The sequence below is a fragment of the Bos indicus genome, chromosome 4, assembly GCF_029378745.1.
Source record: "Bos indicus isolate NIAB-ARS_2022 breed Sahiwal x Tharparkar chromosome 4, NIAB-ARS_B.indTharparkar_mat_pri_1.0, whole genome shotgun sequence".
NCBI lineage: Eukaryota > Metazoa > Chordata > Mammalia > Artiodactyla > Bovidae > Bos > Bos indicus.
Genome location: NC_091763.1, coordinates 7702953 through 7730931, shown reverse-complemented (window position 1 = coordinate 7730931; position 27979 = coordinate 7702953). Strand labels below are relative to the sequence as shown.

At 46.9% G+C, this 27979-nt stretch overlaps 1 protein-coding gene across 1 annotated transcript in view; it reads left to right on the top strand.

The window, feature by feature from the left end:
• ABCA13 (ATP binding cassette subfamily A member 13) overlaps nt 1-27979 on the top strand; it is a 335950-nt gene that overhangs the window by 192671 nt on the left and 115300 nt on the right. The window contains exons 34-37 of the mRNA XM_070787451.1: nt 3531-3639; nt 21611-21665; nt 23689-23866; nt 26374-26489. Coding sequence (XP_070643552.1) covers nt 3531-3639; nt 21611-21665; nt 23689-23866; nt 26374-26489 — 458 coding nt within the window. The remainder of the gene's footprint in view (nt 1-3530; nt 3640-21610; nt 21666-23688; nt 23867-26373; nt 26490-27979) is intronic.

The following is a 27979-nucleotide window of genomic DNA, read 5'->3' as shown; positions in this document are numbered from 1 at the left end:
AGGCTTAATACTTAAAATTCATCGTATTTTAGAATATCTCTCACAGAACCTTTATGAATGATTTCATTCACATCTTGAGTGTTCAGCTGGTTTAGTTAAACACCCTCTAGAACATATTTTGTTGTTGTTCAATTGCAAAGTTCTGTCCAATTCTTTGTGACCCCATGGACAGAGAGAGCCTGAAGGGCTACAGTCCATGGGATTTCCCGGGCAAGAATAGTAGAGTTGGTTGTCATTTCCTTCTCCATGGGATCTTCCGATCCAGCAATAAAACCCGCATCTCCTGCATTGGCAGGTGGATTCTTTACCTCTTAGCCACCAGGGAGACCCTCTAGAATGTATACACTTCAGTTAAAAAAGTTAAACACACTCCCCTCTTGTTTGGCGTTCATTCTGTTTTGTTCTCGTATATACTTTTATGCATTTGAATATCCATCCAGAGATTTTTTTTTTTCCTTATAGTAACTTAGTTGCCTCTCTGAGGAACTGTTCCTGGGGATCCTGACATGAAAGGTCTGTTTTGAGGTGTCATGATGTGTTCCTAAAAGGAGGTTAACTTCCTCCTTCAGCTGGTGGATTTATTGATCCTGTCTTAGAGACCAGCAGGGAAGGAAGTCCCACAACTTATTTAAGATCATCATGAAGCATCTATCACTTACTTAAAAGAATTTATAAAATTTCTCCCAAGCAAAAGCCAGTTTGTAGTAGAACCGAAATGATGTTCAAATTGTTCCTTGGAACTCTGTATGTTGTCATCTGTCCTGAAAGTGATGCCAGGGTCGTCAGGACCATCAGCAGCTGGCCGTCGTGGAGCTGGGCGGGGCTTTTAGGGGCTGTGCTCTGCACAGAATGCCGAGTCTCCCTCTGGTTGGGGAGACTCCCTGACTGGATCCCACCCGGTCCCCTGGCACTGTCCCCATGGCCGTGTTCTCAGTGCCTATACTCAGGCTAATGGAGCAGCTCCTCACTGGCCCCCTGCCTGCAGAGAGCAGGGCTGGAGCCCTCAGGGGCCAGCATGGCAACACCCCCTGCCCTCTGACCTGGCCCCGTTGATGAACCCTGGTGTCTCCTCGTCTCACTGAGGTCTTCAGGCCGCATTATGGCTCCTATTAGGACAGGTTGCACCCTCTATGGTTAACGAGCATTTTGGGATGTCAGGGTCCTCAGGGTTATACCCTTTAGGTCCCTGGAAGCCCCTCTGTCGCCTGAGAGGGTCACTGGGCACCACCCCTCCCTCAGCAAGCATCACCAAGTTTCACGGCCACGCCTGTGACTTGGTGTTGATCATGAGGCATCCATCTTGACCTTTGGCCTAGAGACTGTGTCCCTGAGTGGAGAGGTTTGTCAGCTGCTGGTCTCAACTGGGATGATGGTGGGGACCCAGTCCTGGTGGTTGCCTGGGGCACCACGGTGACAGCAGAGGCACAGGGGCTGAGCCCAGGTCGGAGACCCACAGCCATGGGTAGAGGAGAAACGGAGCATGAACTCGACCCAACACAGAAGCTGAAGCTGATGGGGAGGGGTGGGCAAGATGCCCAGGCTCTGGGGTACCCCACCTCCACCATAGCTATCCCACTTTGGTTTCTGTGTTTTTGTACACTGTATTTTTTTTTAATACAGTCCCTATACAGTAAATCCTTGTTGCTGTTTTATTTTAATCAATCACTTAATTTTTAAAGATGAAAAAAAATTTTTTACCAAACCATGAGGCAGGTGGGATCCTAGTTCTCCAACCAAGGATCGAACCCAAGGCCCCACACTGGATGTGCGGTGTCTTGGCCACTGGACCACTATGGAATTTCCGTGTACAGTGTCATTTCTAAGCTAAGAAAAATGTCACCCTGCTTTTAAAACAAAATTTCAAACAAACTAATTTGAAGGCCCCATGTCTAAAGCAGAGAACACGCCTGGCTTTCATGTTTTTTTCCTCCAGTTAAGCAGTTAATGGAGCCAAGATGGTGGTGGGGGGAGCAGGCCGTGGACTGTGGTTCCCGTCCACAGCAGAGGTTTTATACTGTATGTCCTTTAACTTTAGCAGTCTTGCATTTTGCGTCATTGTATCCAGACGCATAGCTAGTCCCTGTATGTTAGCACATCTGCAGGTGTGTGTGTGTTTGAGGGTGGGGGTGGTGAGAGGTGGACTGGGGGCATCCTGCAGGGCCTGGGGTCACTGTGTTGGCTGTAGAACGGGGGCAGATACCCTCTGGTAAGTGATCTCAGTCCAGGGCAGGGCGGGCTGCCCTGTGAAGGGAACCCATGCTTTTTCCCCCACTTTTCAGAATCCTGTGTCTGAATTACACCCATTTGTGAGTCTGTGGATTTTTGTGTTACCAGTCTCAGATCCACTTGAGCACAACTGAGGGCATCAACAGGTTGTCCTGGGTCTGTGGATAGTCGGTCTTGAGCAGAACTTCTTCCTTCTTGGAGTTGGAAGGAGTGACTGCTAAGGGTTTCCCTGAACCTAAGAAACTATTTGAAGATGGGAGTGTGTAATGGCAGCTGCTGTGACAGAGGGCAGGGTTCTGCCTCCTTAATCACCCAGGGAGGTGGGCTTCCTAAGAAAGAGTTGGGCCACTGTCCTGCAGAGAAAGGCATTTTCATGAGCTGTCACTGGATACTTAGTTCCCCCTGTGAACTCAGGACCCTGGTAGAGACAACTGGTCACCCTGTGATGGGGTTGGGTAGGGGAACGGGTTGGAAGCCCAGGGACCTGAGATTTGGCCTGAACTTTGCAGAAACTATGAGAACCTGTACAGCTTCCTCTGAGTAGAAACCAGTGAGAGAGCAGCTATAATTCCACAAAGAAGATTGTCACAAAAGACAGTGTCATCTAGAGAAATGAACTTGAATTAAGGTCAAAATTTGTTGGTTGATTCATTATCTCTTAAAGACACTCACCAGCATTCCACTGAGTACATTAAAATTTTTTTCATTAAAATATCAATATTGTGAGATATAGATATACTGATGGTTCAATTAGTATTTTTTATGCTACTCCTTATTTCAATTTTAATAACATTGTCTGTCTCCCATTTTCTCCTTCACCTTCCTCCTGTCTGACGGGCCTGCTGCTTTATTCTCCATGCTCAGCAAATGTTCACTTCAATTTATTTTGAGGAATAATGTTCCACATTCAGTTATTAATTTGAGAGTCATCATTTTTTTCTTATCATTTCTGTGCTTTTAATTTGCAGGTCAGATTTCATTAGCTTACCAATGGAGAAAGAAAAAAAATAAATGGGCTTAGATTCCTTTTTTTTGCTGTGAGAATATAATTATAGAGCAACACTCACATTTGTTCTGGGGAAAATTAATCTATTTTTAGCTATAAATTATATGCTGGAGATAAATATAAAATTAGCAGGCTGGAATTCACTGCTCACTGTCAGCCATGTGGGACCATTACATGGAGGCCTGTGTTCAGGTGCTGGAGAAGCAAATTTACGTGTGTTCCTTATATGTGAGAACAGCTTATGAATAGACTTAAGAACTAATTTCAGGAGGGCCATTAAGTTATCTTTCTCTTTTAGGTGTGGTACAACCAGAAAGGCTTCCACTCCCTGCCTTCCTACCTAAATCATCTCAACAATCTTATTTTGTGGAGGCGCTTACCCCCGACCGCAGACTGGAGACAGTATGGTAATGTTATTCTGTGTGCATTTTCTAATTCACTACTTTCCAAAGACAGTGTTGTTAATGGGAAAGAATCACAAAAAGTTGTGAGCAGAAATGTGAAGAGTGATGCGAAGTTTCTGTTTGGCAGCCAATCCATGTAGAAGCGCGTACACATTGAGAGGCTGTGGTGGCTTTTGTGTGTGTGTGTCCTTCAGTGTCTTTACCTGTGAAGTTGTGACCTCAGCTGTGAGATGACAGGAGTCGAAGCTGACTAGAAAGCTCAGTCCCAGTGACTTAGCATCCTCCAGAAGCAAGAGTAAATGCTCTTTCTAAAGACACTATCGTGTGGTCCAGGTCACCATTACTGATGGGAAGGTGCTCATCGCTTACCATAATTTACTTTATGCTGAGCCCTCCACTCATCAGTCACCTTTGTTGACTGTGAATTCACTCCCTGTGCTTTCTTCTTTTGGTAAACGACACGGGTCCATTTCTGGAACCCAGAGTGGATTTATTGGTTTAAGGGGATGTTATATGCTTCACTTGAGTAGTTTATCAAATTCATTCAGTTCTTTGGGAAAAAAAAAAAAAAGAAAGCGTGCAAGCAGATGTATAAATACCAGCAGGTCATAGCTGTCATAATTTATTTACAGGATTTTTTTTGAAGCATTAATTCACATAGAAATAAATGTTAAACCATTTTCCCAGTATGCCATGACTTTATTCCAAATTCATTCTGCCGTATTTGTTTTCCACTCTCCACCAATTTTCAAAATAAAACAGGTTTAATTATTCTGTGGCACTGCAATTGTTTTGGGATGGCAGTGCATATAATATAAAAATGTGTATGCCCAAGTGAAGTAATAAAGAATAAAGAGTGCTATGGAAGAGGAATAGCAGAGTGGTGTTTATTGTGTCTGAAATGTACTAGGGGCATTAGATATTTTTATATCCATGGTCCCATTTAGTGTTTGTGTTAATTTGTAAGGTGGGTGGCATTTGCCTCTTTCACTGTTTAAAAACCTGAGATTCAGAGGAATCACCCATTACCTGCTTGTTGAGTGAAAGGGCCACAGTTCAGTTCTAGGTATGGCTGATAACACAGCCTTTGCCTTTCTGTTGCAACACACTGAGAGGGTGCTTCTAATAGGCACAAATGGAACATGCTTCATGGAGGGGAACATGTTTCATGGAACATGCTTCACGAAGGGGAACATGCTTCATGGAACATGCTTCATGGAGGGGAACATGCTTAATGGAGGGGAACATGCTTCATGGAGGGGAGCATGCTTCATGGAACATGCTTCATGAAGGGGAACATGATTCATGAAGGGGAACATGCTTCATGGAGGGGAACATGTTTCATGGAACATACTTCATGAAGGGGAACATGCTTCATGGAGGGGAACATGTTTCATGGAACATACTTCATGAAGGGGAACATGCTTCATGGAAAATGATTCATGAAGGGGAACATGATTCATGAAGGGGAACATGCTTCATGGAGGGGAACATGTTTCATGGAACATACTTCATGAAGGGGAACATGCTTCATGGAGGGGAACATGTTTCATGGAACATACTTCATGAAGGGGAACATGCTTCATGGAAAATGATTCATGAAGGGGAACGTGCTTCATGGAACATGCTTCATGAAGGGGAACGTGCTTCATGGAGGGGAACATGCTTCATGGAGGGGAACATGCTTCATGGAGGGGAACATGCTTCATGGAACATGCTTCATGGAGGGGAACATGTTTCATGGAACATGCTTCACGAAGGGGAACATGCTTCATGGAGGGGAACATGTTTCATGGAACATGCTTCATGAAGGGGAACATGCTTCATGGAGGGTAACATGTTTCATGGAACATACTTCATGAAGGGGAACATGCTTCATGGAACATGCTTCATGGAGGGGAACATGCTTCATGGGGGGAGCATGATTCATGGAACATGCTTCATGAAGGGGAACATGCTTCATGGAGGGCAACATGTTTCATGGAACATGATTCATGAAGGGGAACGTGCTTCATGGAACATGCTTCATGGAGGGGAACATGCTTCATGGGGGGAGCATGATTCATGGAACATGCTTCATGAAGGGGAACATGCTTCATGGAGGGCAACATGTTTCATGGAACATGATTCATGAAAGGGAACGTGCTTCATGGAACATGCTTCATGGAGGGGAACATGCTTCATGGGGGGAGCATGCTTCATGGAACATGCTTCATGAAGGGGAACATGCTTCATGGAGGGGAACGTGTTTCATGGAACATGATTCATGGAGGGGATCATGCTTCATGGAGGAGAGAATGCTTCATGGAACATGCTTCATAGAGGGGAGTGTGCTTCATGGAACATGCTGCATGGAACATGCTTCATGGAGGAGGTCACTAACACTGGATCAGGAACATGAGCAAAAGTGTGACTGATGTCAGGATGCTACCATGGGTACTAGTGGTGCTGATGTGGGAGAAGTCAGAGCATCTGCTCAAATTACTGGAGGAAGTTCCAGTTGACCTCATCCCGAGGGCGAGTGTACAGGAGGAGCACTGTTGATCTGTCTGAGAGGGCCTCTGAGGCCAGCTTCTGCTTGACCTTCACTGACAGGGGAGGATGATGGCCTTTATGTGGTGGGCAGCTGAAAGGCTTGGTCTGTATCTGGGAATGAGGATGACAGGATCCCAGGAGTGTGTCAGGAAGAATAATCTGAAGCCACATGGTAAAGGGAGGGGCCCTGGCTGCTGCCACATGCCCTGCTGGAAGGATGCTGCTCCCAACTTAGGAGTGACCCAGGTAAGGCCAGGACGCCTCAAGGCAAACAGGTGAAAATTATCAGCTTCAAAGAGGTGGGAGGAAAGGTTGAGCCTTTGGAGAAGGGAATAGGAAGAAAAATTAAGAATTTGACACCAGGACATTTAGAGGAAGAGCTTAAAGGATTAAAATATAAAGCTGAGCTTTTAGTAATGAATGATGTAGTGGTCAGTACTGATGACCTGGGAATGATTCAGGAGCAAGAGACAGAGTAAGGGATTTATACAAGTTCAGAGGTGGTGGGTTCATGTCACATGTCTGGTGAAAATACATGTGCAGCAGGATTCAGACAGCTGGAGAGATAAGGGCAGGAGAGGGGTCGTGAATAAAAACCATTTAGCTCAAACTGACGTGGAGACAGGAAAGTTGGGGTGAGAGAGGGTGGGAGTGGGAAGGAGGCAGAGGGGCTGTGGCCCCTGAGGTGAGAGATCTCGGCACAGAGTCCAGAGAAAGGTAGAGTGTCAGGAAGAGCAGGAAAAAAAAATCACCCAGTATTCCAGCATCTCCAGGAAAATGGGTGTGCGGTGCATTGGCTGGTGGCTTCTGTGGACTAGACGTGGGGACTTGTGGAGATAGAATCAGAGGGAAGGAGGGTGGTGAGGGAGGCCTTTTCAGGAATTTAGGAGGCCAGATGGATAAACTCTGCTCTGTGGGAGGTTGGCTGTGAGGAAGGATGATCAGGGAATGTGCGTGTCATGTGTGTGCATGTGCGTGTGCATGTGTGTGCATGCATGTGTGTGTGTGTGTGTGTGTGTGTACAGCTGCATGTAACATAAGCAGCGATTGGGCCTAGGGACAGTGTGACTAGCCCACAGGTGCCTGCCGATCGTGTCTTCTCCATCCTGTTTTCTGGGGTCCCAGGCCTTCCTGGTGAGAGGGTCAGCTGAGAAGTGTCCACTGGTAGTAGACTTTTTGTTCCTTTGTTGTAAGGTTGTGTTGACTTGAAGAAGACATTTATTATCGGCTACTGGCAACTTCTTGAGCAGTATGTTATCTGTGTCACATCCCAGTTCCTCGTGGCATGAGTACGTGGTCCTCATGGGAAGGAAAGTCTATGCAGTGAATCGGGAGCACAGTCCCTCGGGAGAATGTGTGGGGACCTGTCATAGCCAAGTGTTGATTAAGGACTCTGATGAGCAGGGCTCTGCACAGAAGCCTCTCCTCACACCCCTGTCTGTCTGTCTGTCTGCGAAGGACAGACAGCGAGCTGTTAGCTTAGCCATTATGATGACTCAAGAGCTCATGGGCTGTGGGACTCAGGCAGGGCCATGCAAGTGGAGCCTGAGTCCTGAGCCCTGAGCCCAGCAGAACTGGGAACCTGATCAATGGGCATCTTGGCAACAACTGCTGATGAACCGCTCTGCATACAACATACCTGCTTCTTGTCTCCAAGGTCCTGGGTCCTGGCACACCTGGACGTCCCTGCCTTCAATGGAGGAGTTTTCTGAGCCCTGACCTAGCCTGCCCACCCTGCTGTGCCCCAGCAAATTTGCAGCTTGTCAGGGCCCCCCTGATTTTAAGCGTGAAACTCAATGTAAAGCAGGTGACTAGCCTCACCCAGCACCTGGAGTCATCGTCAGATGACTGGCAGGCTGGCGGCGGTTTAGACGAGTAGACATGTTCATGCACGGACTCTGAAGGGAGGCTCTTCCACGTGAGTCCACGTGTCCTGCTTGGTGACTGCCCACAGTGGCCTGGACATCTGTGGGTTCTGGGCAGAGCCATGCAGCTGGGGAGGGGGCAGGCGTGGATGTGGCCTCAGTTCATCTGAGGAGTGGGGGTTACAGAATGTGGCAACTCAGAGGCTTTGTTCTCATGTCAGCAGGATAGTCACATGGTAAGGTCAGACCCCAGGAGACAGTGAGGGACAGGGAGGCCTGGCGTGCTGCAGTCCATGGGGTCACAGAGTCGGACACAACTTGGCAACTGAAGAGCAACAACAGCAAGGTCATGTGATGATGTTTTTCTGGGTTCCGAGGGAAGTTAGAAGTCAGTTGAGGCCAAGTCCCCCCAGCCTGGACAGCTTCTTCCTGCGCCTCCCACCATCGGTCCATCTCTCTGCCCTTGGGATCCTGAATATTCTCAGTATCTGCACCACCTGCCCCTGTGTCAGCCTCGTGGGCGAGTCCCTGGACTCCCACTTGCCCCCAGCCCCACAGCCTCATGTCCTCTAAGTGCCCACTTCACCTACAGGATCCGTCCTTCAGATCACACACCCACCTGGCTTCCTGCATCTCCTATAATCAAATAAAACAGATTCCTCCCTACAACCTGAGGCCCCCCACTTCTGGCCAGACAGCTCCTCCTGACTCTCTTTCTTCTGAATTCCTCTCTGCCACGTCCCTCCCCCTTTCTTCTTGGTTCTTGAGAAGCCTGACTGTTTGTCATACCCTCCTGGATGAAATAATAATAAAACCTTCAAACCCAAAACCAAGTTCAGTCCTGCTTGCCCATCGCCGGCACTTCACTCCCCCTTCATGTTGCGCACACGTCTGCATCCCCCTGGCCCCAGTCTGGGTGCTCCCCTTGGAAAGTATTTTTGTTGAGATTCCACTGACAGTGATTCAAGAGTAAAGACATGGTGAAGATGCTGACGCTTTGCTGGGGGAAGTGTTTCTAAAGCGGTGAGGTTGTCCTGGCCCTGTGTTCAGGCATCAGTGCCTGTGTTGGCTCCCACGTCAAAGGCCACCTTCTAATCTGCTGCTGATCTGTCATTGCGCCCCGTTCCTGCCATGCTCCCCTCCTACCCTCTCTGTGGCCAGCACGTCACCCCACTGACCTGCTGCCCCTTTGGGCGTGGTTTCTGCTCAGCTTCTGTCCAGAGCACCTCTTTTCAGTCTTCTTCACCTTAAAAATTTCTGCCCAACTTTCTACATTAAAAAAACCCAAAAACTGTATTGAGATACGTTTGACATACGAAAAATTGTAAACACAATATAGGCAACTTGATGAGTTTGGGGTAAGTATACACCCTAAAACCATCATCATGGTCAGGCCCCTAATGTTACCTTTGTCTCCCGTCTGTCCCACACATCTGTCTGTCCATTTGTCTATTTCCCTCTATCTCTCTACTGTCACTCTATGGTGGCTCAGATGCTAAGGAATCTGCCTGCAGTGCTGGAGACCTGGGTTCAATCCCTGGGTTAGGAAGGTCCCCTGGCCTGGAGAATTCTGTGAATATTCATTGGAAAGACTTATGCTGAAGCGCCAATACTTTGTCCACCTGATGTGAAGAGCTGACTTATTAGAAAAGACCCTGATTCTGGGAAAGATTGAGGGCAGGAGGAGAAGGGGATGACAAAGGATGAGATGGCTGGATGGAATCATTGACTCAGTGGACATGAATTTGAGCAAACTCCAGATGATAGTGAAGGACAGGGAAGCCTGGCTTGCTGTGGTCCTGGGGGGGGGGGGGTCACAAAGAGTCGGACATGACTTAGCAACTGAACAACTACAGCAATCTATTATCTATCTATCTATCCCTCGATTATCTATCAATTTATTTTGTGATTAAAAAACATAAAATCAATCCTTTTAGCGGATTTGTAAACACACAATGCAGTGCCTTAAACCCTAGGCTCTGCACAGACTAAGACTTACCGCTTGTATAATTAAAACTTTATACCTTTGACAACACCCCTCATCTCCCTTCCTCCAGCACTTGATAACTACTATTCTGTTCTCTGCTTCTAGGAGTTGAACTAGTTTAGAATTTTCATGTAAGTGGGATCAGGTAGTATTTGTTCTTCTGAGTCTGACCTGATTACTTCAAGGAAACAATAAAATGAAAAGGCACCTTATGGAATGGGAGAAAATATTTGCAGACCATATAGCCCATGGACTTAATATCCAAAACATATAACACCTTTGACTCAATAGCGAAATAAATGGGCAGAGGACTGAACAGATGTTTTTTAAAGAAGGCACGCAAACGGCCACATGGGCTGAACTGAGGGCACCTGGCTGAGTCGTACTTCGGTTACTGCGGCAGGGAGACAGACAGAGGGTGAGTGGGAGCCACAGTCAAGGGCGGCCCCCTTGCCTCCTCTCTGAACTCGGACACCGCTGCCCGGCACGACGGACACCTGAGTTGGGGGCAGGAAGTATGGTCCTGCATCAGGAGCCAGAAGGAGCTTGTCCGTTCCTCCCACACCCCCCCCTCCTCTGGTCCATACCCCACTTTCTGAATCCCCTTGGAGGGGACAGTTTGCAAAGGTGCTCTCAACCCCAGAGAGGGGAAGGTGACTGGGGCAGGGCACACATGGGAGCAATGATGTGCCCGCAGGTGGGGGTGAGATGAGCCTGTGAGCAGGAGGGAAGCAGGTTATGGGCTACTTTTTTTTTTTTTTTTAACACAATACAATTTTAGTTACGGTAAGAGTGAGCCTCTCTACTCACAGGATTGTTTTAAGATCAAAGTAATTCCTACCTAAGACGGTTTGGGGGAAACCACGCAGCCAAACAATTCCAGTTGCTGGTATTTTTCAGGAGGAAGTAATGAGCATATAATTTCAGAATTATCTTTAAAGCTATGCTTGCATAATGGTTTAAAATAGTTTTTAAAAATTATAGCAACATACATACCTCCAAGCAGGAATTTGATATAGTGGAATAGTGTAGAGAGACAATAGGTATCTATGTATATAACACACACACACACACACACACACACACACACACAGATTCAGAAATATTAATGGTGGCTTTTTCTCTGAGTAGATGAATCACAGAATGTTTAAAATTTTCTGTCTCATACAGTAAGTTATGAATTTTCTCCCATGTATGTATAACTCTTAAAAAAAAGACTGCTTGGAAAAAAAATTAGTGTTTCACAGTAAAAACAGCAATTAGATAGCTCTCCCCAGAATTTTTATCCTTAAAAATTGCACTGTTCAAAGCCTAGAATGGAACAGTAAATACAAGGCCACTTCCTCAGAGTGATCAGAAGGAAAATATGTTTAGCAGAGTTTCCTCACTACATTCCTTTTGATGGAATAAGATGCACATCCCCTAGGAATAAACCCCTGAGTCCTGGTGAGAGAGCCCAGGCCTGAGAACAGGAGGTCAGCTCAGATCGGTCCAGCAGAGTTTCTGCACAAAGAGATGTCGGGTGTCAGGAACTGGCCGTTAGCACTGGCCTTCAATTTGTTCGGAGATATTTGAGAGAGAAAATCCGGTCTCACCCAAGTGGAGGTGACGAGCTCCCTGTGCTGAGAGGTCCGTAGGCACTGAGGTGTCAGGACCAGCCCCTGGCCTCACTGAGGAGGAGTCAGAACAAGAGACAAAACCAGCTGTCAAACCCAACACGGGGTCAGGGACCTGCCCCACGTCTCATGGAAGGAAGACACCGCACACACTGAGAAGGGGCTACCAAGGGAGCATCCTAGGATGAGCTCACGTCCGCACAGATCCAGGCAGGTGTGTGAACTCATGAAACAGAGGGGAAGAGGTGCAGGAAAGCCAGCCCACGTTGCAGGGCTGGGGCAGAAGACAACTGCTGCGATGCGGATGGTGGCACACGCTTTCACTGGATGCAGAGTCACCGTACTGATTGCAAGTCTTCCTGTCCCGCCTGCAGTCTCCTCAGAGCACAGAGGGAAAGCATGATGTCATTAAACTGAGGAGGAGGAGGAGGAGGAGAGCTACTCGGATTAGGTAGAGAAAGAACACAAATAATAATTAAAGTAACAAAGAATGATGAGAGAAGAAAACGTGCATCAGAACAAAACAGCATGACTTTGGACAAACAAAGCGTTTGCCATAAATCAAGCAATATTCTCAAACTGGAAATGATGAGATAGAAATTATTGATAAAAAAAATCTGATGATTTTTCTAAAGTTCAAAGTTAAAGAACAGTCTCTTTTACAAAGCTGTAACAGATTACTTTTGAAGTGATACAAATAAGATTGGCTTCTGACTTTCAAAAATTTCCTTTGACACCTGCTCTTGTACTCGGGGATTATTTAGAAGTGTGTTGTTTAAATTCTAGTCTTCTGGAATTTTCCTGTTAGCTTTCTGTCATTGACTTTTTGTTTGGGTCATCATAGTTAGAGCACACACTCTGCATATTAATGATTTTATGTTGGCTGAGGTTTGTTTTATGGTTCAGGTGTGGTTTATCTTGGTGAAGTTTTCATGGGGGATGGAAAAAATGAGTATTCTGCTGTTGTTGGGTGGAGTGTTCTGTATATATCGATTAGGTTTTACTGCCTGTTTTTGTGGCTGAGTTCATCGGTACACTTGCTGATTTTCTGTCTGGTAGTTCTGTCATATGCTGAGTGGGGTGTACTGAAGTTCCCAAATATCATTGTGGATTTGTCTGTTTCTCCTTTCCGCTGTGCCAATTTCCACTTCATGTATTTTGAGGCTCTGATGGTTGGTACATAGTTATGTGTTCTGGGTGGACTAATTCATTAGTCACTGTGTAGCATTCCTCATTGTTACTATAATTTTAGCTGCTGTTAAGTCTACTTTAATTGATATTAATACAAATTTTCCTGCTTTTTAAAATTAATATTTGCACAATATATCTTTTTTGTTCTTTTATTTCTAGCCTATGTCATTATATCTGAAGTGAATTTTGTGTAGACAGGGTATAGTTGGATCTTATTTTTTAATCTACTCTTACCAATCTCTGCCACTGAATTGGCATATTGAGACCATTTATATTGAATGGATTTACATTTTGATTCTGACACTTTATTATTTGTTTTCTTTCTTCTGTTTTCTTTTTCATTCGTTCCTGTGAAGTATGGAACAGTTTTTGGGATTCTGTCTGGTTTAGCTGTCATATTTTGATTTTCTCCCCTGATCTAGTTTTCATAGTGATTCTCGGTGTTACAGTGTACACGGGTGACTAACTGGTTTTGGCATTTGCCACTTTGCTCTGTAGAAACATTACTTGAACTTAGGCCCCTTAGGTCTCTCCATTCGTAAATTATAACAGTCTTAAGTATTTACTTATAACTGAGCGCCATCTTATATCCTGTTCAAACTATTGCTTATGGCACAATCTGTGACTTGAGAAACTCATGTGATAAAGGCCAGTCTGCTATGTTTATCTCCATTTTTAACACATCCTGATGTTGTTCTGTCACTTCATGGGAAATAGATGGGGAAACAGTGTTAGACTTTATTTTCTGGGACTCCAAAATCACTGCAGATGGTGATTGCAGCCATGAAATTAAAAGACGCTTACTCCTTGGAAGGAAAGTTATGACCAACCTAGAGAGCATATTCAAAAGCAGAGACATTACTTTGCCAACAAAGGTCCGTCTAGTCAAGGCTATGGTTTTTCTTGTGGTCATGTATGGATGTGAGAGTTGGACTGTGAAGAAGGCTGAGCGCCAAAGAATTGATGCTTTTGAACTGTGGTGTTGGAGAAGACTCTTGAGAGTCCCTTGGATTGCAAGGAGATCCAACCAGTCCATTCTGAAGGAGATCAGCCCTGGGATTTCTTTGGAAGGAATGATGCTAAAGCTGAAACTCCAATACTTTGGCCACCTCATGTGAAGAGTTGACTCATTGGAAAAGACTCTGATGCTGGGAGGGATTGGGGGCAGGAGGAGAAGGGGATGACAGAGGATGAGATGGCTGGATGACATCACCGACTTGATGGACATGAGTTTGAGTGAACTCTGGGAGTTGGTGATGGACAGGGAGGCCTGGCGTGCTGCGATTCATGGGGTCGCAAAGAGTTGGACACAACTGAGCGACTGAACTGAACTGAACTGAACTGATGTTGTTCTTTCCTTTTGGAAGTTCTAAGTCTTCTTCTGCTATGATTTCCCTTTTGCTTAGAAGACTGACTTTTGCTATTTTAGAGTGTAGGTTTCAGTTTGGTTCAGTTCAGTTGTTTAATCGTGTCCAACTCATTGTGACCCCATGGACTACAGCATGCCAGGCTTCCCTGTCCTTCACCAACTCCCAGAGCTTGCTCAAACTAATGTCCATCGAGTCGGTGATGTCATCCAACCATCTCATCCTCTGTCGTCCCCTTCTCTTCTCACCTTCAATCTTTCCCAGCATCAGGGTCTTTTCTAATGAGTCAGTTCTTGACATCAGGTGGCCAAAATATTGGAATTTCAGCTTCAGCATCAGTCCTTCCAATGAATATTCAGGACTGATTTCCTTTAGGATGGACTGGTTGGATCTCCTTGCAGTCTCTCAAGGGACTCTCAACACCACAGTTCAGAAACATCAATTCTTCGGTGTTCAGCTTTGTTTCTAGTCCAACTCTTACATCCATACATGACTACTGGAAAAACCATAGCCTTGACTAGATGGATCTTTGTTGGCAAAGTAATGTCTCTGCTTTTGAATATGCTATCTAGGTTGGTCATAGCTTTTCTTCTAAGGAGCAAGCATCTTTTAATTTCATGGCTGCAGTCACCATCTGCAGTGATTTTGGAGCCCCCCCCCCCAAAAAAAAATAGGATCTGTCACTGTTTCCATTGTTTCCCCATCTGTTTGCCATAAAGTGATGGGACTGGATGCCATGATCTTCGTTTTCTGAATGTTGAGCTTTAAGCCAACTTTTTCACTCTCTTTCACTTTCATCAAGAAGCTCATTAGTTCTTGTCCGCTTTCTGCCATAATGGTGGTGTCATCTGTGTATCAGAAACTATTGATACATGGAATAACAGACTGGTTCCAAACTGGGAAAGGGGCATGTCAAGGATGTATATTGTCACTCTGCTTATTTAACTTATATGCAGAGTACATTATGTGAAATGCCAGGCTGGATGAAGCACAAGCTGGAATCAAGATTTCTGGGAGAAATATCAGTCACCTCAGATAAGCAGAGAGGTTTACTAATGGCAAATTCTCTTTTCTTTCCACTGAGAATGTTTTAATTTCTCCTTCATTCTTGAAGTATATTTTCTTTGAATATATAACTCATGGCTGTCAATTAGAGAAGAAAATTCTGCACTTGAAAAATATGCCAATTTCTTTTGGATACCATGGTTCCAAATGAGGAATCCACTGTGTTTTGAGTTTGTGTTAACCATCTCTTTCTCTGGCTGATTTTAAGACCTTATAAAATTATCTTTAATTTTTGGAAATTTAATTATAATACATTGTGGTATGGATTTATTTGTGTTTTCCTGTTTGGGATTCACTGAAGTTTCATTTAGGATTAGCTCTGGACTTTGTAGGGTTACCTCTTCTGCCAGTGTAGCAAAGTTTTCAGCCATTATGTCTTCAAGTGCTTTTTCAGTCCCTCTCTTTTCTTCTTGGACTATGATAATAAGAATGTCAGGTCTTCTGTTAGTTTTCCATGGGTTCCTTAGTTTCTGGGATTTATTTTCTTTCTTTTAGCTTGGGTAAGTTCTGTTGTTCATCCTCTAACTCACTGATTCTATCATTCTATTTCCACCCAACTGTTGAGTATATCTAGTACATTTTAAAAAATTTGTTACTTTCAGTTTTAGAATTCCCACATGATTATTTTTATCACTGCTATTTTTTTTTTTTTACTGATACACTAAAATATTTTTACATTTAAAGAGAATTCACAATTACATGCTGAAACACCTTTATGCTCTGTGTTGTCAGATAATTCTCACATCCTGACTCATCTCAGTGTTGGTGTCTGTTCATTGTCTTTTCTCTTTCAAGTTGTGATTATTCTGGTTCTTGTTATGAAGGATATTCTAAATTGAATCCTGGACATTTTGGATGCCAAATTGTTAGATTATGAATCCAATGAAGTGGTTTTGTTTGGTTTTTAAGCAGGCAGTCCTTGTTGAAATCTAGCCTAAGAACGAGGTAGATAATGTATGTTGAATGTACTCCTGGGCCCTGCAACAGATCTGCCTTGTTTTGGAGGGTGGGCTCAGATATACTGAGCCTGGCGAATAAGGCACCAACATGCACTGTCTCATTGCTCCCAAGTGAGGGTTTAAGTTCATCTCCCAGAGGACCCTTGGCACTTCAAGTGCCCCACCTCACAGCCCCCTTAGTCTCAGTGGTGCTGGTGGGATGGAGGCATGGCCCCTGAAGGGCTGTAGGGCGGGACTGAGTGTGGTGGTGAAGCAGGGCGCTGGCAGCCCTGCCCCACGTGGCCACGTTGTCGGTGCCCCAGGTGGATCGGGGCTGGGCTTCCTGCTGCCTCACCGTGCCCCACCTCCCTCAGTCGATCTCACTGGCCAGGTGTGGGAAAAGGCTCAGCTCACCTTTGAATGCCGGCAGAGGATCCATGGTTCCAGCTGTCTCCACAGGTCGGAGGGGATCCACTTCCAGATGGGACCTGCTGTAGGACAGTTTTCCTAGAGACTTTTGGCTGGAATGGTGGGTGGAGTGGATATTGCCAGGAGGGTTTTCTTTCGCTGGACCACACTTTTCTGACTTGCTGGCTTCGTGGAGCCAGCACAGACAGAATGTCTTTCCCTGCTGGCTGTTCCCACTTGGAGTTAGCGATTGTCTGGGTGCGTGGGGGCAGTGAGTAACCCAGGGACATGCAGTGTCCTTCCCTGTCTCCTCAGATCCTGTTCCTGCCTGCCAGAGCTTGCTCTGAGTTCTGTTGTGTGATGGCCAAGGGTTTGTGGTCTCACAAGGGAGTGGAGGAGCCACAATTTGATTTCTGACTCTGACCACAGTCTCCAAGGCAGCAGGTCCTGTAACACTGCCTGTAGAACATGGTGGGAAAAATCCAAGCACCCAAACTCCTGCTCAGTGGTAAAGAATCCACTTGCAATGCAGGAGACCTGGGTTCAATCCCTCAGTTGGGAAGATCCTCTGGAGAAGGGAATGGCCACCCACTCCAGTATTCTTGCCTGGAGAATCCCATGGACAGAGGAGCCTGGTGGGCTACAGTCCATGGGGTCGCAAAGAGTTGGACACGAGTGAACTGTTAACACTTTCACCAAACTTCATACATTGTGAAAGTGTTTCTTGTAAAATAAAGAGACCACAGAAATACCCTTCTGTGGGATGTAGCTCAGAAACATATCATCAATATTCCTAGGGAAAACGAATGCCCAAAGACAGTCATGTAAGGGATTCATCAGGAATAATATCACAGAAATATTGAATCCATAAAGTGAATAAAATAATTTGGTGAACATCAATTCTAGTGAAGCATATAGATTATGCACATGTTTGCATACATGTAGCAAAAAATTGTTTTTGGAGAATCCCAGGGACGGGGGAGCCTGGTGGGCTGCCGTCTATGGGGTCGCACAGAGTCGGACATGACTGAAGCGACTTAGCAGCAGTAGCAGTAGCAGCAGCAAAAAATTAATTGAAGGTCATGAATGAGCCATGAAATAGAAGATACCTAAAGTGAAATATAATTTAATAATAATGTGTGTATGGACTAAACCTTGGACATTTTGAAATAATTAATATCAAAATGCAAATAGTATTTAATTCTGGTTGGTTTGGGGGTGGATTATGGTTTAATTTTACTTTCTACCCTATTCTTTATCTAAAATCTTTTTATGATTGGCATCTACTACTCAATAAGCATAATAATTAATCTTACTATTGATAACAAAATCTTTTTTTCCAGAAGAGATTAAGAGAAAGAATAGACAGAGAGAAAGCCATCAAAATGCCTTCTAGTCAGAAAAGTTCATACATTTCTCTTACTACCCTGTCAGATTAAATAAACTCTTCCATCTCTCATAGTGAATTAATTAAAAGAACAAAAACTTTTGCCCATGCGTTGATGCCAAAGCCAGTCTTTTCTTTAGGTGTAGATGTTTACAGACATCTGGGCATTAGTACTTGCAAAGATAAGTTTTACAGAAGAAATGAACCCAAAAGTGACTGCTTGAATTGGAGACAAGTTAAGTACTTTGCTATTGTAATGGATACTGGACAAAAGCACAGATGTGCATTTTTACAAATGACAGATATACAGACTCTGGAAACCATAGAAGACGTGGTCTAATGAAAAGACTAAAAACTAATTTTATACATTTGTACATTGCCATGGGCCAATTCTTAGAAAAGCTGGACTATAAATGGCAAGAATAATCAAAGAAAAATCAGGCAAGTGTATTCAAAATGTACTTTTTGAAACGTCGTTTCTGAAAGCCTTTGGAAGAGACATGTGAGTGATTTCCTTTCATCCTGTGCAGTGCCGGAACCATGGTCCTTCTCGAGGAGCCTGGGCCTTTCCCTCATAATCAGCTCCGAGTTGTTGCCTAAGCGCAGCTCTGAGTACACGTGATGTGACGGAAACAAAACCCGGTTACAGGGCTTGCTGTTGCAGTTCCATGGTTCCTACAGCAAGGGCATCACAGGCTGTAAATGCAGACAGTGGATGAGCTGGGCTCCAGGTAGTCAGGATTGTGGCTGTCACTCGCCTACTGATTGTGTTTGGCCTTACGTGGTTCAGATGGTAAAGAATCTGTCTACAATGCAGGAGACCCAGGTTCGATCCCTGGATCAGGAAGATATTCTGGAGAAGGGAATGGCAACCCACTCCAGTGTTCTTGCCTGGAAAATTCTATGGACAGAGGAGCCTGGCAGGCTACAATCCATGGGGTCACAAAAGAGTCAGACATGACTTTCTCTTAGAGAGGCCACTGGAGCCTCCTCCACCTCAGTTTCCTCCCTCCTCTCAAGCCTCCTCTCAACTCTGCAGCTTCTGAGCGGCTGGCTACAGCCTCTCCATCACGTTAGAGAATTCACTAGAAGCTCACAGAACTCAGGGAAGCCTTGACCCTACAATCACAGTGTTATTCTATTACAAAGACTGCAAGTCAGAAACACCAGCCAAATACAAAATGCTGAAGATGCAACCTCATGCCTCAGAGGTCAGGCTGGCCCACAGTTTCAACCTTCCAATCATATGCTTTTTTATCTCTTCTGAATCTACCTCCTTGGACTAACTTCTAGAACATTGTAGACTGAGTCCATCTTCTGTGCTTATGACAATCCTCTAGCCACCTGAAGGCATTTTCAGGCTCCCTCTTGCTCCAGGGGTTATTTTCAGGTTAGTCAAGTCCAGTGTTCTCTTGTGTCGCTAAAATAAAATATTTTCCAAGCTGCTTGTCAGCGAGCTGCATTTTTCTAGATGTTTTCTCCTCTAGAACGTGCTGTTCATCCATGTAGCCCTGAGTGTCGCACGGCATTGCCAATGCCTGGTGGGACCCTTGCCAGGTTTTGGCTGGATCTGCATGTTTTGAGCACAGTCCTCAGTCCCTTAGCTGCTGAGCCACCTCTCAACAGGGCTGGTGGATGCTGAACTGCTTGTCGGGTGACTCAGCACCTGCCGGAGCCGGAGCTGGAGGATACCTAAGGAGGGGGAAGAGCCTTGTTCCGGCAGAGAAAGACAGGAGAGGGGGTGTCAGTGGTCCCGATAGGCAAGTGGTCAAGAGCAGCAGAGTTGGCTCATGGCAGATGCGTATGTACATCATGTCTAGGGGCTGGGAAACCCACTCCGGGCATTTGGTACACAGGCTGAGAGTCTGTGGGAGAGCACCCAGACAACATTAATTTAGAGTCCAGAAATGGTTCTGGAAAGCTGGACCAGTAGCTCCCACTGTTCTCTCTGCTGTGAAAGCTGTTGCTTTGGTGTGTGGCTGAGCCCCGGGTGGGAGGAGAAAAGCCTGGAGTGGGAAGGAGGCACGGGGGTGGACAGGGATCAGGGTGCCTGGTGGTGGGGCTGGTGGGACCCTGGCTTCTATCGTCTCTTCTGGCACCAAGCTCTTTAATTATATTTACTTCTGCCCCATGTGTTTCCGTAAATATTTGGCATGCCATTGTAAGAGAGTGCAAAATACAGATCACTGGCTAGAGCCACCAGAGGAGGAGACGTGTAGGGGAGCTGGGTGAGATGGGGCAAGGATGCAGTGATGAGCTCCATGTGCAGCTGCGCCTCAGCTCTGCACCTCTGAGATGACCAGTCAGAACAGGAAAAGGGGTTGGTCTTTATCGTTGACAGTAAGACGAGATGCCTGATGCCCTGGAGTTCTTCTGGATACAACACTGATGGAGTTTGCTGGGGTGGGGAGCACACATGGATGTCTCAAAAGCCTTCACGATGAAATCCTGTTTTTTAAAAAATGATTTTATTTTTAATTGGAGGGTAATTACTTTACAATATTATTATGGTTTCTGCCATACATCTCCATGCATCAGCCCTAGGTACACACAAACCTATTGATACTTTTGAACTGTGGTGTTGGAGAAGACTCTTGAGAGTCCCTTGGACTGCAAGGAGATCCAGCCAGTCCATCCTAAAGGAGATCAGTCCTGAATATTCATTGGAAGGACTGATGCTGAAGCTGAAACTCCAATACTTTGGCCACCTGATGCAAAGAACTGACTCATTTGAAAGGACCCTGATGCTGGGAATGATTGAAGGCAGGAGGAGAAGGGGATGACAGAGGATGAGATGGTTGGATGGCATCACCGACTCGATGGATATGAGTTTGAGCAAGCTCTGGGAGTTGCTGAAAGACAGGGAAGCCTGGCATGCTGCAGTCCATGGGGTCGCAAAGAGTCAGACACGACTGAGACTCAGCGACTGAATTGAATTGAACTAATACATGAACCTAGAGCCTATCAAGGAGAGTGAAGTCAGAAAGAGGCAAATATTGCGTATTAACGTATATATATGGAGTCTATAAAGATGGTACAGATGATGAAGTCCTTTTAATTGACAAGTTGATGGCAAGTTCTCCATATTAGCTACTGTGGTTACAGCAATTAAAAGCCTCAAAAAGCTAACAAAGCAAAAACCAAAACAATCCCCAAAGCAAAGCTGGGCCAATGGAGTGTTTCAGGTTTCTGTCTAGACTTGGCTTGATTTGGAGGAGAAGTTTTGAGTATTTCAGTGGTTTCCATGAAGGAATCCCCTTGGTGTATTGTTGTTTGGTCTTCTTGAGCCTGGCTCCCCACAGTAAACCACGGGTAACACATTACCCGGGCCACAGTGATGGACAGTCCGTCGCTGTGACGTGTTAGCACTGAGGCTAGCGTGTAGGGCAGATGTGTTCAGTACCTGTGGGTGGTTTCTGGGAGCAGTGGCTGCAGAAGTTCCAGTGCACGCTGGTTGACCTGCTGGCTGCGACTCGCCGTTCTCCAGGTGGAGGGACTGGCCCTGGCCAGGTGGGCAGGCAGCACTGGGCACGGTGCCTCGGGTGGCTAGCAGGGGGGGCTGTCCCTGGACCGCAGGCGGGGCTCTCTCACTCATTTTCAACTTGTCTTTCGTAGGAATCACGCTCTACAGCCACCCGTATGGAGGGGCCTTACTGAACGAGGACAAGATGTGAGTTGAAGTAACAGAGGGAGGGCTGGCTAAGGAAGAGCATCTTGGGGTTGGTAGGGGTGCTTCTCATCCCTCTTCTCATCCGTGAGTGATGCTGGCAGATGCACTGAGTGGAGCAAGACTTGGGCGTTGAGTGCAAAGCGTGAGGACAGGGATGAGTGAAGGAGGGCGTGCATTGGCTGAGTCTAAAAGGGATGCGCGTGTTGTAAGGCTTAGTTCCAGGTGGAAGTTGTTCTGAGGGGATGATTCACCAGAGCCCATGGGACCCAACATCTTTCTCAAGTGAAGATTATAAGCACAGTGTTTACTGAGGTCACCATAACAATGCATCTTGACAGCTCCCGTGAGTCTTTCCTCGATGTCCACATGGAGATGGTGCTAGTGAGCCCCTTTATGTACAGACCCGAGAGTCTTCTCCTCCCCGTCTCCCTTCTCTGCCACACAGTGAGCAAACCTTTAGTGAAAAATGGGTGACAAGAAAAAGTATTATTTATGCACTTCCTGTGACCTACCAGACGGGGTGGGAGGACATCGATCTGCCTGATGGGCGACTTCCCCTCACGTCCTGAACATGGCAGGTGGTCCTCACGCTTGCATGTGGACTCTTGGGGTCCTTTCTTTACCTGACGCCTGCCCCGGATTCTAGGCGTGGGCCTGTCAACTTCGGTTATACAGTAAGACGTGATGGACGGTTTGAGCTGAGCCATTCAGCCGGGCTCTGACCATCCCCGAGGAGGAGGTGGTGGTGGGCCAGAGGTGTTAGCGATGCTCCAGTTAAAAATGGCCCAGGAAGCACAGTGCGTGTCATCGCCGAGCACCACCGTCTATGCAGAGCTTCAGTGCTTTGAGAGCTTAGGTTCCGAGGTGGGCTGATCGCCTCCCTGCCCCCATGGGAGCTGCTGTCCAGTGAGGTGGCCCCAAGTGGGCAGAGGGCACAGCTCAGCACGCAGGCCAGGTGGCAGGGGTCATCCGTTTTACCTGAGCGCAGACTCAGTGTCATGTCAAGGCTCTGAGTGGGCAGACGGGCACCTGCGGGAACCCTTCACTCTCCTCTATGTCCTCTGGATGCTGGGAGCTGTAACCCAGGCCTTGAAAGGTCATCAAGGGGATTTAGTAAGAGAATCCACACCCTTAGCCAATATGCTGGCTGGTCCGGTTTATTTATTTTTTTTCCTTTGAGGAGAGATATATATATTCACAGTGTAGGCAGAGCTCACTGGCTATTTGAAAAGTAAATGAATGAATCTGCATTTTTAATTTTTACCTCACTTTCTTACAGTAAAATAAAATCCATATGAAACAAACACTTAAAAGTAAAACTTTAAGATAATGAAAGAAAATGTCTGAATATTTTTGTAATTTTCATGAACTAAAATTTTCTAAGCCAAATGCAAAGCCTATAAAGTTAAAGAATATATTATATAAATTATATAAATATATATATTCAAAAGTGGAAAGTAAGTCTGTCAAAAAAAAACTTTAAAAAGTGAAGAGAGAAACAAAAATATTTACAACACATCTGGCAACAGCTAGTTTTGTTGAGATTGTAGGACCTTCTTATAAGTCAGTAGAGAAAGGATGAAAGATCTTTTTTTTTTTTTTCACTTTTTAAAGAAAGTAAGTGAAAGATTCTTTAAATTCTGTCATGCTTTACAGTTTTCAGAAGTTTCACACATATGATTTCATATTGTCCCATAATAAGTTTTCCCCACCCTGTCCTCCCTTCGGGCTGCCCTGGTGCTCAGGTGGTAAAGAATCTGCCCGCAGTGCAGGAGACGTGAGTTCTATCCCTGGGTTGGAAAGATCTGCTGGAGAAGGGAGTGGCAACCCACTCCAGTATTCTTGCCTGGAGAATCCCATGGACAGAGGAGCCTGGCAGGCTACAGTCCACAGGGTTGCAAAAAGTCAGTCCTCCCCATCCCTGTAACCATTCAACTGATAACTTACAGTTCACTGACTGTAGCAGCAGGAGAAGCCCCGGGTCCCTGTCAGCTGCTGATGCCCATTCTGCTCCTGCCCGCAGCCTGGAGAGCATCCGCCAGTGCGGTGTTGCCCTATGCATCGTGCTTGGCTTCTCCATCCTCTCTGCGTCCATCGGCAGCTCCGTGGTGCGGGACAGGGTGACCGGGGCCAAGAGGCTGCAGCACGTGAGCGGCCTGGGCTACAGGACCTACTGGCTCACACACTTCCTGTTTGACATGGTAAGTCTCTGGCGCTGTTCCTCTGTGTCACTGCACCCCCGGGAGGTGTGTGTGCATGCGTGTGTATGTGTGTGTGTGTGTGTGTGTGTGTGGCTGCACCTTGCTGGCCAGTTCCTAGGAGCACATTTGATGTTAAGCCTCCTCTCTGCACTTCCCAGTCGTGTTGCTTCTGAGGAGGGGAAGATGGATATAAGCTGGTATCTGTGCAGCTGTGGGGACAAAAGATGTAATTCCCACCCAGGAGAAATGCACAGAACTGTGTAAGAGATGAACTAGCAGGAAGACGGTTAAAACCCAGCATTGCAATCAGCACAAGAAATGGAAATTAAGGTGTTGTGAGAACCCCAAAGAGAAGGAGATTCACCCAAATCAAGGTAACCAGGGATGCCTTCTTGTAGGACGCAGTGTGTGCACAGAGAGTGAGAGAAGCAAGAGGAAGAAACTGTTCAAAGCAGGCTGGCTCAGGAGCAGGGCAGACCAAAGGGGACTGAAAGCTGATTTTAGGAGAGACGGCCGTTAAGGAGAACACCAGAGGGGCAGGCAAGCACAGCAAAGCCCTGTGCGGGGCGTGTGTCCTCACACCGCGGGGCAGGCGAGCACAGCAAAGCCCTGCGCGGGGCGTGTGTCCCAACACCGCGGGGCGTGCTGAGCGGCTCGCACTCTAACGTGGGTGAGGAGTGGGTGATCTCATCCATCCCTGCTGTTTAAACAGTGCCCTCCTTGGATGCCCGCTTGGGGCCAGGCCGCGTCCTGAAGGCTGACCCTGTGGGACCACGACACAGAAGCACGGAACCGGGAGTGACTGCTCCGCGGTCGTGTGTCCAGAGCGCACAGAGCGGGCGGGTCAGTGCCAGTTGCCCAGTCCTGGTTCAGGGACCTCCCTGGCTGCCCATCGCCATGCCTGCTATTTAATGATGCAGAGTGACCCCTGCTTCCGAGGAGGAGAAGGGGCAGGACAGCCCAGAAAGCATAAGAGCAGGCAGGAGAGACCCAGAGCTTCCGCCTTCCTGAAGTCATGAGTCGACTGTCCTCCTCTCCCTCCCACTAACTGTGGCTCCTCTTTACTCTGGGGGCATAAGTCAGGGAGCGCTGCTTTTTTCTTGGTTTCCCACCTCCATCCAGTCATTCCCCACCTAGTCAGTCACTCTTTTAATGGAGGGTTTTGAGGTTTTGCTCTGGGCCAAGGTGTGGCTCAGGTGGTAAAGCGTCTGCCTGCAATGCGGGATACCTGGGTTCGATCCCTAGGTTGGGAAGATCCCCTGGAGAAGGCAATGGCAACCCACTCCAGTACTCTTGCCTGGAAAATTACATGAACAGAGGAGCCTGGTAGGATATAGTCCAAGGGGTCACAAAGAGTCGGACACGACTGACCCACTTCACTTTCTTTACTTTCACTTTCTTTAAGCTGTGTCTGAGGTGTTGTGGACAAACCATGAACAGAACAGAGAGGGTCTCTGCCTGTAAGGAACTTGTGTTCTTATGGGCGGAAGCAGAAAGCAAGTAGATAAATACAAATAAATACACAAGATGCAATCGTCTTGAGACTCGGTTTGTCAGAGGCGTGGGAGAGGGCCACTGGATGGAGAGTGACTTGAGATCAGAGCTGCGGTCTGATGCTTCAGGAGGGGCACTGCTGCTGGGGGGTTTTCCACGGGTTGTCCGTGCTCGGGGGCTGCTCCCTGGAGGAGGGGTTTCTAGCCTTGGTTCTTAGTGTGGGAAGAAGTGGTGCATCCTGGCAGGGGCTGGGTTCCTGCCCTTTCCCATGGGAGGTGGGTGTGGGCGGTGTAGACATTAGACGTTTATCTCATGGCCCCTCTGGAGGCTGGAGTCCCAGATCCCAGTGTGGGCAGGGCTGGTGATACTCCTGAGGCCTCTGTCCAGGGCTGGTGGACAGCCGTCTCCTCCCCACGTCCTCGCTCTGGGAGCCTGTGTCCTCATTTCCTCTCTCTGTAAGGACCCCCACCCGGTGGAGTCAGAGTCCATCCTCACGACCTCATTTTACATGAATCTCGAAGGGGACATGTTTCAGTCCCAAACTGTGACTCTCCAGGCCTGAGTCCACCGCTGTAACCGTGTGCTGGGCCAGACAGGACATAGGCTAAGTGGGAACCGAACCAAGAGCTTGTGGTCAGGCGTGCGTGCTCGGTTACTGTCACGCCTGGCTCTTTGCAAGCAACCCTGTGGACTATAGCCCTCTAGGCTCTGCTGTCCATGAGGATCCTCCAGGCACGAATACTGGAGTGGGTTGCCATGCCCTCCTCTGGGAGATCTTCCCAACCCAGAGGTCTAACCCAGGTCTCCTGCTTTGCAGGCAGATTCTTTCCTGTCTAAGCTGCCAGGGAAGCCCAAGAATACTGAAGCGGGTTGCAATGCCCTCCTCCAGGGCGTCTTCCCGACCCAGGGATGAAACCTGCATCTCTTGTGTCTCCTATATTGGCAGGCAGAGGTCAGGAGATGGTGATAGACAAACCCTTGTGCTAACAGGCCCTCTCTTCTTCATTTCTCAGCTCTTTTACTTGGTCTCCGTCTGCCTGTGTGTCTCTGTGATCATGGCCTTCCAGCTAACCGCCTTCACTTTCCGGGAGAACCTGGCGGCCACGGCCCTGCTGCTGGTACTTTTCGGGTATGTGATGGGACGCGTGGCTGCAGAATTACGGCTTGTTTTCTGAAGGAGAACCCCCCGGGGCAGCTTTGAACCTGCTGCCGGCTTCATGGTTTTCTCTCTTTCCAACCAATTACGCTGTTGCTTCTAGGGGCACGGAGCTGAGCAGCCTGAGCAGGACGCCTGGCGCCTGCTCACGGTCGGGGGGCAGTGACGGGGACGGCTTGGCCCCATCTGTCTCAGAGCCCGTCATTCTGTCTCTGATGCTCCTCTGGGGCTCAAACACACCACCCACTCTGCTCCGGAGCTGTCCTGGAACTCGTGAAGCTCTACGGCTGCCGTATTTCTCCCTCTCCTGGTCTCAGAAGTTTGGAAATGTTTTGTCTAACTTCTGTCTCTTTATTATTTTTCTCACAGCATCAAAGTAACAAAAGCAGAAAAGTCATTTTACAAATTTCTCCTTTGTACACACTGATCAGGATCCTTGCTAGCAGTCCCCAGAGTGTATCTGCCAGGTAGCAAGAATGCATAAGATCATCATTTGACTCTAGATCTAGGCTAGGTATGTGAGAGATGCTTGATAATAGTAGGGAAAAAATTAACTTGTGACTCACTGGTAAAGAAGCCACCTACCTGCCAGTGCAGGAGACATGGGTTCAATCCCTGGATCAAGAAGATCCCCTGGAACAGGAAATGACAATCTATTTCAGTATTCTTTCCTGGAAAATTCCATGGACAGAGGAGCCTGGAGGGCTACAGTCCATGGAGTCGTAAAGAGTCAGACACGACTGAGTACACACACATGCACACATATACACTTATATGTGTGTGTGTGTGTGTGTGTATATATATATTTTTTTTAAACAGAGCATTCTGCTTTTATCTAAGCCAAAGTTTATAAAATGGTTTTTACATAGATGACAGTTGTATCAGCAATTCAGACTTTTCAAAGCATCTAATTAGGGAACAGTTATATCCTTACTGGGATGGATAGATGAATAGATGAGGGACAAAGAGAGAGACAGAGAGACCTTATGCTAAGAATTCTCTGCACGTTCATGACAGCAGCACTTTTCAAAGGATTTCAGGAGACTCACTGGTCTCTTCGGGTTGAGGCACAGCCATGGGCCCAGAGGGTGACATGTCAAGTGGAGGGTCCTAGGTGAGGGGGACCCAGAGGACCTGGAAAGGTGACTCAGGCAGGTTCTAGGGGGGAAGCACAAAGCAGGGACCCACCAGGCTCTCAGGTGACATCCCAGGGCTGGTTCAGTTTTTAGACAGGTTCTTCCTCCACTGGAGCCCAGGAATTTGTAGGACCCTGGCATGGTGACTCCCCTGCAAGAGGAGAGATCCCTGGGGCCCCAAATGCTACCACATCCCCTGAGTGCCCCAGTGGACAAGCGTGTTGGCTGACCCCTCCTGTCCACAGAAGGAGCCCCAGAACCACCTCAAAAAGGCTGATCCTAGAATAAGCTGAGACCCAAGAACACAGTCAGGCATTAAAAGGGGCC